Here is a 12,007-nt window from a genome sequence, read left to right as displayed (position 1 = left end):
TACGCTCATATTTTTCTTAAATATTAAGTGGAGCCCCTGCTTGCCCACACTTGTATGGTGACCACCCAAAAAGATCTAATGTCACCTCTTCTTTGGTTATTATCTAAAAGTAATTCTGCTGAAAATCAAACAAACACAGTGACTCATTTTTGGCTGACTTATGCACGATCTGTAATTTTAACATTAACATGATGAGTGGTAAATTTTAAGTAAAACCTGCTTTTCTGTTGTCGCTGTGTTAAAATTTGCTTCTTTTGGCAAAACACACCCAGGATTACATGATGCCACCTCACTAACTTGTTGTGCAAATGCACTTGCAATAGAATCCTGAAACAGTGGTTTATCAAGTTTATTTAGCGATGAAGTGAGGACAAGTAGGCCAATAGATTATGAAAAAGCACACCCTCGGTACAATAATAAACATGTAATGTCTTCATTTATGCTCCTCCAAAATCCCAGCAATTCTTGTTTGACCAGCTATCAGTGGCACTTAAAATTTTATTGTTTCATCAAAAAAGTCTTTAGTTAGCTGAATAACATGGCAGATAATGAAGTTTCCTGTATTAACTATGAAGCTAAATACTCTCCTCTTTGCTTGCTATCATTTGCCAAAATATCATTTCAGTATCTCAAACTTTTTATGAGATATGAGGAATGCTATGGATATTTCACTTGGCACACACGATTGCAAATGAATGCACTACATAAAATCAATTTTCTCGAGATTGGTAACAGAAAGATACCTCCGCCCAAGTAAAAAAAAAACCACATTAGCTAAATTTCATATGCAGCAACGTATGATGCAACATGCACCAAATCCAAAATCATAGCGTCCCCTATTTTTCACTGCGAACTTTTTCAGATTTTGCGCAGAGTCTTACTTAAATGCAAATACCACAATAACCACGACCAGTAACGAAATGGTCACTTCATCATGAAGCTCCATGTAAAGCTGTAAGCAATGCAAAAATGAATTTTTTTCCCAGATAGATTCTGTAAAATCATTTGAGAAAGATGTTATCGCATGTGCCTTGCCTCTGTCACACGGCGTGTTGCCAAGCAGCCAAAGAATTGCTGTCTCTCCTTACAAACAAATGAATGAACTCACCCAGCGCATCAGACAAAAATTTGTCTCTGTACACAGGCAACCATATCCGGCATGGATTATACTACTACTACTACTACTACTACTACCTACTATTACTACATTACATACATTTATCAGTTTCTGAATATATTGTAAGTTGCTTATCAGAATCATATGTAATGGTCAAATACCTGGTCCACATTCTATGCAGAGGCCCTTTGCATTTCGAATTGGTTCTCCAGTTGCTGGATCCACTTTTATGATGGATAAAGGATATACAGATGGGATGATTCTTGAGACAAAACCAATTGCACCAACAGTGTTGTCAATGTTCACTGTTGGAAAGAGAAATTCATTATACCATCTTTCAGATATGTGATATACAGGGGATGTATAAAACAATTGCAGAAACTATTTTGTATATTTAGCGTGTAATTTTCAATAATTTAATTTCATCCTTTATAATTTTCTTTGATATACTCACCAATATTAGCATTTCCTTCTGTTGCTCCATAAAATTCAGCCACTCTAGGAATATTAAATCTTTTAACAAATTCTTTCCATATTTGTGGCCTGAGACCATTCCCAAATATCAGTCTTATTGTATGATCTTTGTCCTGTTGCTTTGGTGGCACAGCTAAAATATAGCGGCACATTTCACCTATGTACTGCCCCACCTACAACATTCAAAATTGATAAAACCCAAAGGAGCCTATGGTTGACTAAGTATACTTAACTATATTAAATGTATTCACAATTGTGAATATGGACAAGCATCAGCTGTGGAATGGAATGATGACAGTAAAAATTGTCTCGAATCCGGATTTCCCACTTATTGAGAGCAGTCCTCTTACCATTAGGCTATCTGCACACGACTCACGGATAGACCAGAACATCCATGTGTGTACAATCTGCATTCATCCATTACACATATTACTCTACAGGTGAGGCATTTTATTTGATACTCGCTTGCCCGGTGTTGGCAGATGGATACGATACTGCAGTGCCACTGTTACTCCACATTACATTCATGTCCAAAGGAACAGGCACTGCAGTGACTACAGCCAGTATGAAATACATTAAATGTATTTACAATTGTAAGTATGGACAACCATCAGCTGTACAGTGGAATGATGGCAATGAAAATTTGTGCCGGACTGGGAATTTGTGCCAGACTGGGACTCGAACCCGAATTTACCGATTGTAACACCTATGAAACTGCTGCTGCACAGCAACACAGGAATCCCCACTTTTAAAAAATGCCTCAACAACAAATGGACAATCCTCAACCAACTATTGCTCCAAGGCTACTAAAAATCTCCACGTGTAGGCTCTGAAACACACTATCCCAACCACCCCCACTCACTCAAGCGTGTGGTGGTGAAAACCATCAGATCATTTTGCTGCTCTCTGTATGTTATCAAAATACATGGTGTGTTTTATGTAAAATTCCCCAATAAGAATCCAAATCATGTGATTACTGACCTGCATCACTTAAGACTAAGTTTGTCCCAGAGGCTTACAATAGTAACCATCATCAATGAAACATTAAATTTAAACTTCCATTTAGTACTAAAACATGTGATTCTGCAAGGATCTACATGTCAGAATGTTTGATATTTACAGGGTGTTTCACACTTCCAGAGGTTGTAGAGGGGGACTTAGCAGATCAAGTTTTACATAGGAACCCATGTCCATAAACATCCAACAATATAACAGAGGATAAAATTATAGGCAATGGTGCCTGTAAATGAATGTATGTATGTATATATACATGGTGATACCGTGATGGTGTTACAAGCTTTCCAGCATGATGGAGAAGGATAAATGTATCAGTTTGAGGCAAGGGCCCCTGTACCAGAAACAAATGAGTCAAAAGTTATAAGCAAAAACTATTCTGATACCTCTGACAGTGCAATACATGTACTGGTACTGTTGTTATTAAGAATGTAGGGTAGGAGACTTTCAGAGGTGATAGTATGGACCAAAATAAGGAAAAAATATCAAGTAAACATGGGCTCTAAAATGCATACCTGAGGAGCACTTGTTCAATAGAGGACATGTGTTCCACAGTAGTTAAGATTAACAAGTACTCATAGCTCCTCAGGTATGCATTTTAGATCCCATGTTTACTTGACATTTTTTCCTTATTTTGGTCCATACTATCACCTCTGAAAGTTGCCTACCCGACAGTCTTAATAACAACAGTACCAGTACATGTATTGCACTGTCAGAGGTAACAGAATGGTTTTTGCTTATAACTTTTGACTCATTTGTTTCTGGTACAGGGGCCCTTGCCTCAAACTGATATAGTTATCCTTCTTCATTATCCTAGAAATTTTGTAACATCATTACAGAATCATCCTGTTTATATACACACATTTACTGGTGTAGATGCCTACAACTTTGATGCTCTGTAGAGTCGTTGGATAATATTTCCAGACATGGGTTGCTGTGTAAAACTTGATCTATTATATCCCCTCTACAACCTCTGTAAATGCGTAACATGAATTGTGAAACACCCTGTGTATGGTCATGTCTTGTGTAGCCAAGAGACTAGTACTTGCACTTCATCGAACTGACTGATCCATTAATGTCAAACAGCAAGTAGATAAGACAAACATTTACTCTCCGCATTGATCAACATAAACAACAATTCTAAAGGTTTTAAGACACTAAACGGCTAAGAATAACCTAATACACCATGTGGTTTGATGTGTTAAATTGCACATCCTTAACACAAACCACAAATTTTGTAAAAGGTCTAGTAGATCTCATTACAAATTCCACTTAAGTTTCTATGATTTCTATAGTTTTCTGTACATTCAGGTTATGAGAAATGATCTCTTGGTCTATCAAACAGTAATTTCATTAATTGTGTTTCTCTTATCTACTTTTTGATACATCTTAAAGCATTTTCAGTAATTTTATAAACATACCGTGCACTTGTATTTCTTCACATCAGAAAAGTATGCCGAGGCAGAGAATTTTTTACGTATGACAACAGTGCACCCATATAGAAGTGCCTGGCCAATGGTCATCACACCTCCTGCAGTATGGTATAATGGAAGAGGTGTGTAGAAACGGTCTGAGTTTTTAAATCCAGCAAGCCAACTAATAGCAGCAGCAATAAACTCAAATCTGAAAAATATAATTTATGGTTAACTTACATTTATTATAAGATACCAGAGTACAAGAAAAGTATGTTTGTTTGGAAAAAAAAAATGTTTTTGTTCATATCAGAAATAGACTACTCACAAAATTCACATGTTATTTTATTCCTGTAACATCTCTATCTTTCAGTGTGCAGCTATTTTTCCCCCTCACGATAAGCAGGACATGAGGATTTAACATCCTGTCAGTGACAAGGTAATTAGAAATTAAGTGCAAGCTCTGACTGGGGAGGGAAACTGAAATTTAAGTTATTTAGGGAAACCATGGGAAGCCATAATCTGGATTCTGAGTATGAGGAGTCCAGTGTCTTCACCATTTGTCTTCTTCCCCCCCCCCCCCCCCCCCTTTATGTTAATTACGAGTAGAATTCAATCAATGTCAGAGACAGCAAAGGACTTGGAAGAGCAGTTGAACGGAATGGACAGTGTCTTGAAAGGAGGATATAAGATGAATATCAATAAAAGCAAAAAGAGGATAATGGAATGTAGTCGAATTAAGTCGGGTGATGCTGAGGGAATTAGATTAGGAAATGAGACACATAAAGTAGTGAAGGAGTTTTGCTATTTGGGGAGCAAAATAACTGATGATGGTCGAAGTAGAGAGGATATAAAATGTAGACTGGCAATGGCAAGGAAAGCGTTTCTGAAGAAGAAAAATTTCTTAACATGTAGTATAGATTTAAATGTCAGGAAGTCGTTTCTGAAAGTATTTGTATGGAGTGTAGCCATGTGTGGAAGTGAAACATGGATGATAAATAGTTCGGACAGGAGGAGAATAGAAGCTTTCGAAATGTGGTGCTACAGAAGAATGCTGAAGATTAGGTGGGCAGATCACATAACTAATGAGGAGGTATTGAATAGAATTGGGGAGAAGAGGAGTTTGTGGCACAACTTGACGAGAAGAAGGGACCGGTTGGTAGGACATGTTCTGAGGCACCAAGGGATCACAAATTTAGCACTGGAGGGCAGCGTGGAGGGTAAAAATCGTAGAGGGAGACCAAGAGATGAATACACTAAGCCGATTCAGAAGGATGTAGGTTGCAGTAGGTACTGGGAGATGAAGAAACTTGCACAGGATAGGGTAGCATAGAGAGCTGCATCAAACCAGTCTCAGGACTGAAGACCACAACAACAACAACAGAAAATCCCACTACCAAGCCCAGAGAACTATGCAATTCTGATTGGCTGCATTGTCATCCTCTGCCTTGTGGCATCACTTGGATGCAGTTGGGAGGGCATGGGGTTAGCACATTGCTCTCCCATCCATTGTCAGTTTTCCAGACCATGGAGCCACCACACATTTATAAAACTCCTGAGTTAGCTTCACAAGGTAGGGCACCTCATTATATTGAAGTTTATGAAAGATAAAATGACATTGTCAGGATAAAGATAGACAAGAAATGTGAGAAACTAAAGGAAATAGTTTCGAATGTGGGAATACAAAAAAAATATACTCTAAAACCCAGGCCAGAAGAGACAGTGTATGTATCTTCCTGTTGTTCCTGTTTCAGAAACAGATTAGGTTAAAGTCCTCTTCAGTATCAGTAAAATTAATCTTAGGATGCAACCACAGATACACTTCATCTAAGTGTGTCTACTGGAAAAGCAATCCCATTGAATTATTTTCCATACTGTAGGCTCAATATATTAATCATATAGTAAGTTCACATCATGAATGTTTTACAGTTGTTGCTGCCGAGTGAGATTATCCTTTTTAATAACACAGGAAAGGAAGCTAAAGTAATTTATGCTATGATGCATATGAACTTCATAAACCGAGCTTGGAGACACATTGTCAAACAACAGCAGTGAGATTCTTTCAAACTTAAATTTATAACTTCAGAAATTTTTTACTACCACTAGCACATAATATCAAGATGATTTTGCTCACAAAAAAAGCATGTACACATTTCAGCGTATTGTTAGGTTCATTTTATTCAACTGTGTTCACGTTCTTTACCTTAAGTTAATATTAAAATGATTTTGCATGTAATTCAACTGTTTACCTTGCATGGCTTATAACAGCAGCTTTGGGTAGTCCAGTAGTACCTGAGGTGTAAATGTACAGGAGGGGATCATCATAGGCTGGCTTGTCTACCACAGTGGTTGGCGTGGGCGAGGCTGCCGCCAGCAGCTGAGGGAGGTCTTTCTCCCCAAGTGCAGCAGATATGTCACTGCTAGCTGAACCAGTGTGCCACTGGTAAAGCTGTACACTGGCTGGCAAACTCTCTTTTATGTCTTTAATTGCTAGAAAATAAAAGAGTACTTCTAAATTATAACAATCTAGTGGATGGTATCAACACACAATTTCAATAATTTGAAGCATGGAAGCTCTAGATACTAATCATGGATAATGTAAGTCATTTATAGCTACATCCACTCATACATCTACACTCTGTGAGCCACTTTATGGTGCATGTATGAAGGTACTTTATATCAATATTATTGATTACCTGTTCTATACCTTTGTGTATTGAATGAGGGAAAAATGATTACATATATGCCTATGCGAAGACCCTTATATCTGATATATATGATGATGATGACAGCATTATGATTGTACAGTCTACATTAATTACAGATTCTCTAAATCTACCTGGCAGGATTTAACAACACTACATTGTCTTTCTTACAAGCATTTCGAGTTAAGTTCCTCAAAACACCTGTTACACTTTTGTAAGGGCCATACTGATATGTTATCTTCCTAATAGTGGGCCTCTGAATTCATTCCATGTATGTTCCCATGCCTACTTCATAACAAGTGAAAACACTGGGGTAACAGTCTAGAATTAAGAAATTTTTGCAACTTATTAGAACTTAAACAAATTTTACCTTACATAAGAGTGAAAAGTAATAGTCTAAATTACAATTTCCTTTCTTTCTATTGGTGAGGACCAGTTTTGGTTATGATTAACCATGATCTGACCCAAATTAAACCATCCAGACTACATGAGGAGTTGCTGCTCAGAGCCACTGCAAACCACCAAAAGATATCCACTACCAACTGTTAGTGATGGATACCTTTCAGCATTACACAGAGGCTCTGACCACTGGTTCCTTATGTGGTCTGGGTAAATTAATTTTAGTCAGATGTTGTTTATGATAAATAAAACCAGTAACCACCAATAGAAATAAAATAAATTGCATTTTAGACTCTTGCTTTTTATTCTTACTCGAGAATTGGTCATACTAGTATCTCGTATGTGATTACCTACAGACATGGATTGCACTTTCCCAGAACCCTTCCAAGAAATTTAAGTCTTTCATTCACCTTCCCTAAAACTGGTTTTATACAGAAATTAGAAGTATTTGACATGAAATCATCCAATTTGTTCGAAACAAAGCTACTTTAATTAAATTTCTATTTTATGCACTTCAGAAATGCACAGAAATTACATACATAGTAAAAACAAACAAGAGAAATGTTTTCCATACATCAGACAATAAATTGTTTTCTCAGTCACATCTTTCTCTGTATTCTAAGAGCCCTTTATGGTCTGCATCTCTTAGATGGGTATATTTATTAAGCTATAAGTTCATTTAATTTCATTTTAATCAACTCTTCTCAGTATTTTATTGATATTTTTTAGCTTTAGTTATTTAGCTTTGGTACAAAACCATAACATCCATACCTGGTGCAAGTTCCCTCTGAAATATGACTGCTGTACAGTTTGAAGCCTTTATTGAATGTACCAATGGGTACTGGCGCAAGTTGAAATTTATGAGAGGTGCAATAACACCTAATTTTGAGAGGCCCAGCCACAGGCAGACAAATTCTGGTCTGTTTTCTAGGAAGATGGCAACTGCATCGCCCTTCTTGAATCCAAGACTTGCAAATACACTTGCTACACGATTGCTGTATTCTTCCACCTGAAAGAAATTCAGAATGTGACCTTCTAAATAATATGCAAAGTCTCAAAATGATTAAACAGATGATCCTTTTCAAGTATGTACTCTATGAAACACGAAATTGTCACCCTTAACTCAAAAATACAAATTGTACAGTGGAAAGATGGATCATATCATATCAGAATATTTTCATAACCACAATGAAATGAAAATTCTGTAATGGAACCTTCAACTTTCATGAAGGAAACTTCCTCTCAGAGCTAAAACCTAGGGAAAAGGAAATATATAAAAATGCAATGAAGGTGTTCTGAAAAGTGACAAATTAATCATGAATGTTGTCACTGTTATCTTATATAAATGGCATTTACTTTTCTTGTAAAATAAAAATTGAAAAATATAGAAATCACCATTTTTCTGATAGACCTTCATAGTAACTGACAATGAGAGAGAGAGAGAGAGAGAGAGAGAGAGAGAGAGAGAGAGAGAGAGAGAGAGAGAGAGTTGCCATGTGAGGAAATAAACCTGTGAAAAAGGGACCGAAGAAAAAAATTGCACTAGATGTGAACAACATGCTAATGATAGCTCAGTAGAGCTGAGAAATATTGAAACACTTCTCATGAAGCACTTTCTTCCCTGTTTTGTACTTGGATAAAATTTAGGAAAACATAAATTGCCCGTATCCTCTTATGAGTACTAGGACTATTTTTAAACATGGAAAAAAGTGTAAATGTTGTCTTTTGTAAACTAGTCCATAGCATTGTGTAAATGTTTGTTGTTCTTATACATCAGTTATTAAATTGCTCAATATATCCCAGTCATTTCCATAGTCAAAGACAAATGTGACTCAATATGTAAGGTAACAAAGAGCTCTTATGGGTGTATAAATATCCCATATGAATTAAATTCCATGTCTAGATAGAATAGAGAATCAAATCTTTCAAATAGCACTGATAGTTGGAGGTAGTTGCGGCATTATACTTCAAAATAAAGTTTCAAGATGTAGGCATTGACAGAGACATGGTTAGAGATTGAAGTGTGAGGTGCAATAAGACTTTTGCATGTAAAGAAAAATTTGCCAGCTCTAATTAACCATCAATTCATGGAAGCTTACAGAGAATTTAAAGCCGCAAAAACAGTTGTGGTTCTGGTCCCAGGAATTTGATAAGGGCAGAACAGATGTCCAAGACAAGTAAAACTATGTTGAAGGGTTGATTCAAGCTGACCATCACATTCATACAAGGTTCACTGCACACAAATTCATTGGCAGTGTAATGGATATCATATATAACACACTGGACTGCTGAAAGACATGGCAATAAATGTCAGACAAGAATAAAGCCAATCAAATGGTGTTATTGCTTCAGCACTTAATATGGTATGAGGGACAGGATGTTTCGTTCCTGAACTCTGTCATCACAGGGATGACATATGGGTGCAATGCATGACACTTGAGATGTCATGGAGACATCTTACTCCTCAACCCCCATAAGAACTTCTAACCAGTCCACATAGGAAGTAAGGCTACAATGTTTTGGGACATGCAGAGTATGCCACTGGTCGATTTCCTCACCAATGGACAGACTGTTAATGATATCAGTTATTGTGCCACGTTAGAACAGTTGCAGAAGGCTTTTCAGAGAAAATAACCAAGATTACTTTGAAAAAGATGTTGCATTGTTAAACAACAGCACATGAGTGCATGCCTTAGATACAAGTGATTTAGTGTGACATCTCTGACTGACTGTACTGGAACTCACTTTGTACATCCCTGATCTTGCATCAAGTGATTTTCGTTTCTTTGGATTACTAAAGAAGCACCTAGCCTGTCAGCTCATCAGAAGCAGACATTCAGAAGGCTGTAGTTTGATAGCTTCTAGATCTGGATGCTGATTGCTTTTATGCCAGTTTCAACAGTTTGATTTTCCAGTGGGGCGAGTGCTTAGACAATCCTGGTGACTATGAGGAACTTATTACGTACTAGTGCTTTAATAACTTCGTGTATCTCTCTGATTTCCTGAATAAACTTTTTCTCACAGAAGTATTATTGTTTACCTTTTGATCCACCATCGTATTTCACTCCTGAAAATATCACACAGTATAACAGCTTAAAACCAGTCTGTTAAGGGGGACAATTCCACACGCTTTCAGAATGAGAGCATGCCATACCTAGCACATCTAGTTTATTTTTCAGATCACATTCTCAGAAATTTTTCATTGTTTCAAATTTGCAAAATGAGAGCTACTGCATGCATAAAATATAATTATGATTCACAAATCTAAACTACCATAAATAATTACTTGTGCGTACTGCCACATCTTCAACAATTACAATAAGCTATTTCTTTTGTTGTCATGAGTGTTGATTTATTCATTAATTCTAGTATTTTGGATTGACACTTCGACAATTATTTGTGGAAATAATGAACTAGAGGAACTAGTTTTGTGGCAAATAAGACAGTCAATTTTAAATCTCACAGAACTTCTGTGAAACAATGAGAGCTATTACATTCAGAGGATTGCTATGTGAAAGAAAAAATTGTAAAGATGCAAATGATTTTTCAGGCATGAAATTAAGATGGCATTATTTATTTTTCACAAATGATCATCATGGTCATAGTGTAGAATGTTTACAATGCCTTATTTAACATCTTGCCATTTCAATTATTTGCTTGTTTGATATATTTGTATATTATTTTTAATTATAATTGAAATAGTATTCTAATTATGTATAAGTGTAATATTACTAGCATACTGTACACAAATTTATTCCATGGAAACATTAATAACTTGAACACAGTATTTAAGTAACATTCAGCAGGAACTAATTATGTTCACAAAGAGCTGTAGCAATACACATATAAAACTGAGGTCAAGTGTAGCTCAGCTAGCCTTAAATAGACTGGGGCTTGCGACGATATAATAATGCTGCAAGCGCGACCTTTTGAAAGTATGCAGGTATGTCACTATGTTTCTCCTCTCTTAGGGAGATCACAGAGCCTTGAAACGTCGTCCTTGTTCTCTGGGTGTTCTGGCTAAGGTGTTGTGCTGCAATGGGAGCATACAGTATGAAGCAGTTTGGCTGCAGACACGTTCTGTGCCCACCTTCCAGTATAAAAAACCAATGGCAATACTGGCTATGCCGGGACTGTTTCCATATTAACCTCGGGCATCAGCTCTGGTGATGGAGCTCGGAGTGCTGATGATACTGGTATCAGCGGTCGCTCAGGAACGGGTGGTGGAACCCCATTAGTTGCAGACTTTGTCTGGCAATGACAGCTGGAATCCATTTAGGGTAACATCTGAAACTGTGTGCGGCGGCTGCACGGATTGATGTCCAGTTGGAGGACGCAGGAGGTGTATCACTGTCCTCAGCTGGCACCTATTGAGTGGCTCCACCGTGAAATGGTATGAGGAGAGAAACTGATCTAAGGTAATGTCAGATGAACAATTGGCAACATACTTTAAATTTCAATTTTGAACATTTTCTTTATGTAATCTACCTCACCATTAGATTGTTGATGGAAGAGCAGCTCCAGGATGTGACAGATACCACAGGAATCTCAAAATACTGCAAGCTCTTACAATGAAAATTGTGAACCATTATTGGACCCTAACATCGTGGGCAAGCCTTTGAGTGAAAAAATTTTGAGCAAGGGTGGAATGATGGCAGCTGCGGATGTGGAAACACAACAAGCAACATGCAGAAGACAAGAATATATGTCAACGACCAATGGCCAATAAGCGTTGAGAAAGATGCCATTGAAATGTGACGGCCTCAGTCAAGGAGACAACGATGCCTGCGGACCTGCTTGGTACATTGCACGCTGTGCACAGGAGGCATCCATGTGGCTAACGCCACCAAATAAGCCATGCCAAAAGAAGTGTCAATGGGCCAACA

At 37.3% G+C, this 12,007-nt stretch overlaps 1 protein-coding gene across 5 annotated transcripts in view; it reads right to left on the bottom strand.

The window, feature by feature from the left end:
- Positions 1-12,007, bottom strand: part of LOC126258345 (long-chain fatty acid transport protein 1-like) — a 375,714-nt gene that overhangs the window by 19,909 nt on the left and 343,798 nt on the right. For all 5 annotated transcript variants that reach the window (XM_049955635.1, XM_049955636.1, XM_049955638.1 and 2 more), the window contains exons 4-8: positions 7,893-8,130; positions 6,267-6,507; positions 4,027-4,228; positions 1,572-1,764; positions 1,279-1,422 (exon numbers count right to left, since the gene is read on the bottom strand). In XM_049955635.1, coding sequence (XP_049811592.1) covers positions 1,279-1,422; positions 1,572-1,764; positions 4,027-4,228; positions 6,267-6,507; positions 7,893-8,130 — 1,018 coding nt within the window. The remainder of the gene's footprint in view (positions 1-1,278; positions 1,423-1,571; positions 1,765-4,026; positions 4,229-6,266; positions 6,508-7,892; positions 8,131-12,007) is intronic.

The sequence above is a fragment of the Schistocerca nitens genome, chromosome 1, assembly GCF_023898315.1.
Source record: "Schistocerca nitens isolate TAMUIC-IGC-003100 chromosome 1, iqSchNite1.1, whole genome shotgun sequence".
In the NCBI taxonomy this organism is placed as follows: domain Eukaryota; kingdom Metazoa; phylum Arthropoda; class Insecta; order Orthoptera; family Acrididae; genus Schistocerca; species Schistocerca nitens.
The sequence above is the reverse complement of the archived record's forward strand: the minus strand, read 5'-3'. Positions and strand labels throughout refer to the sequence as shown.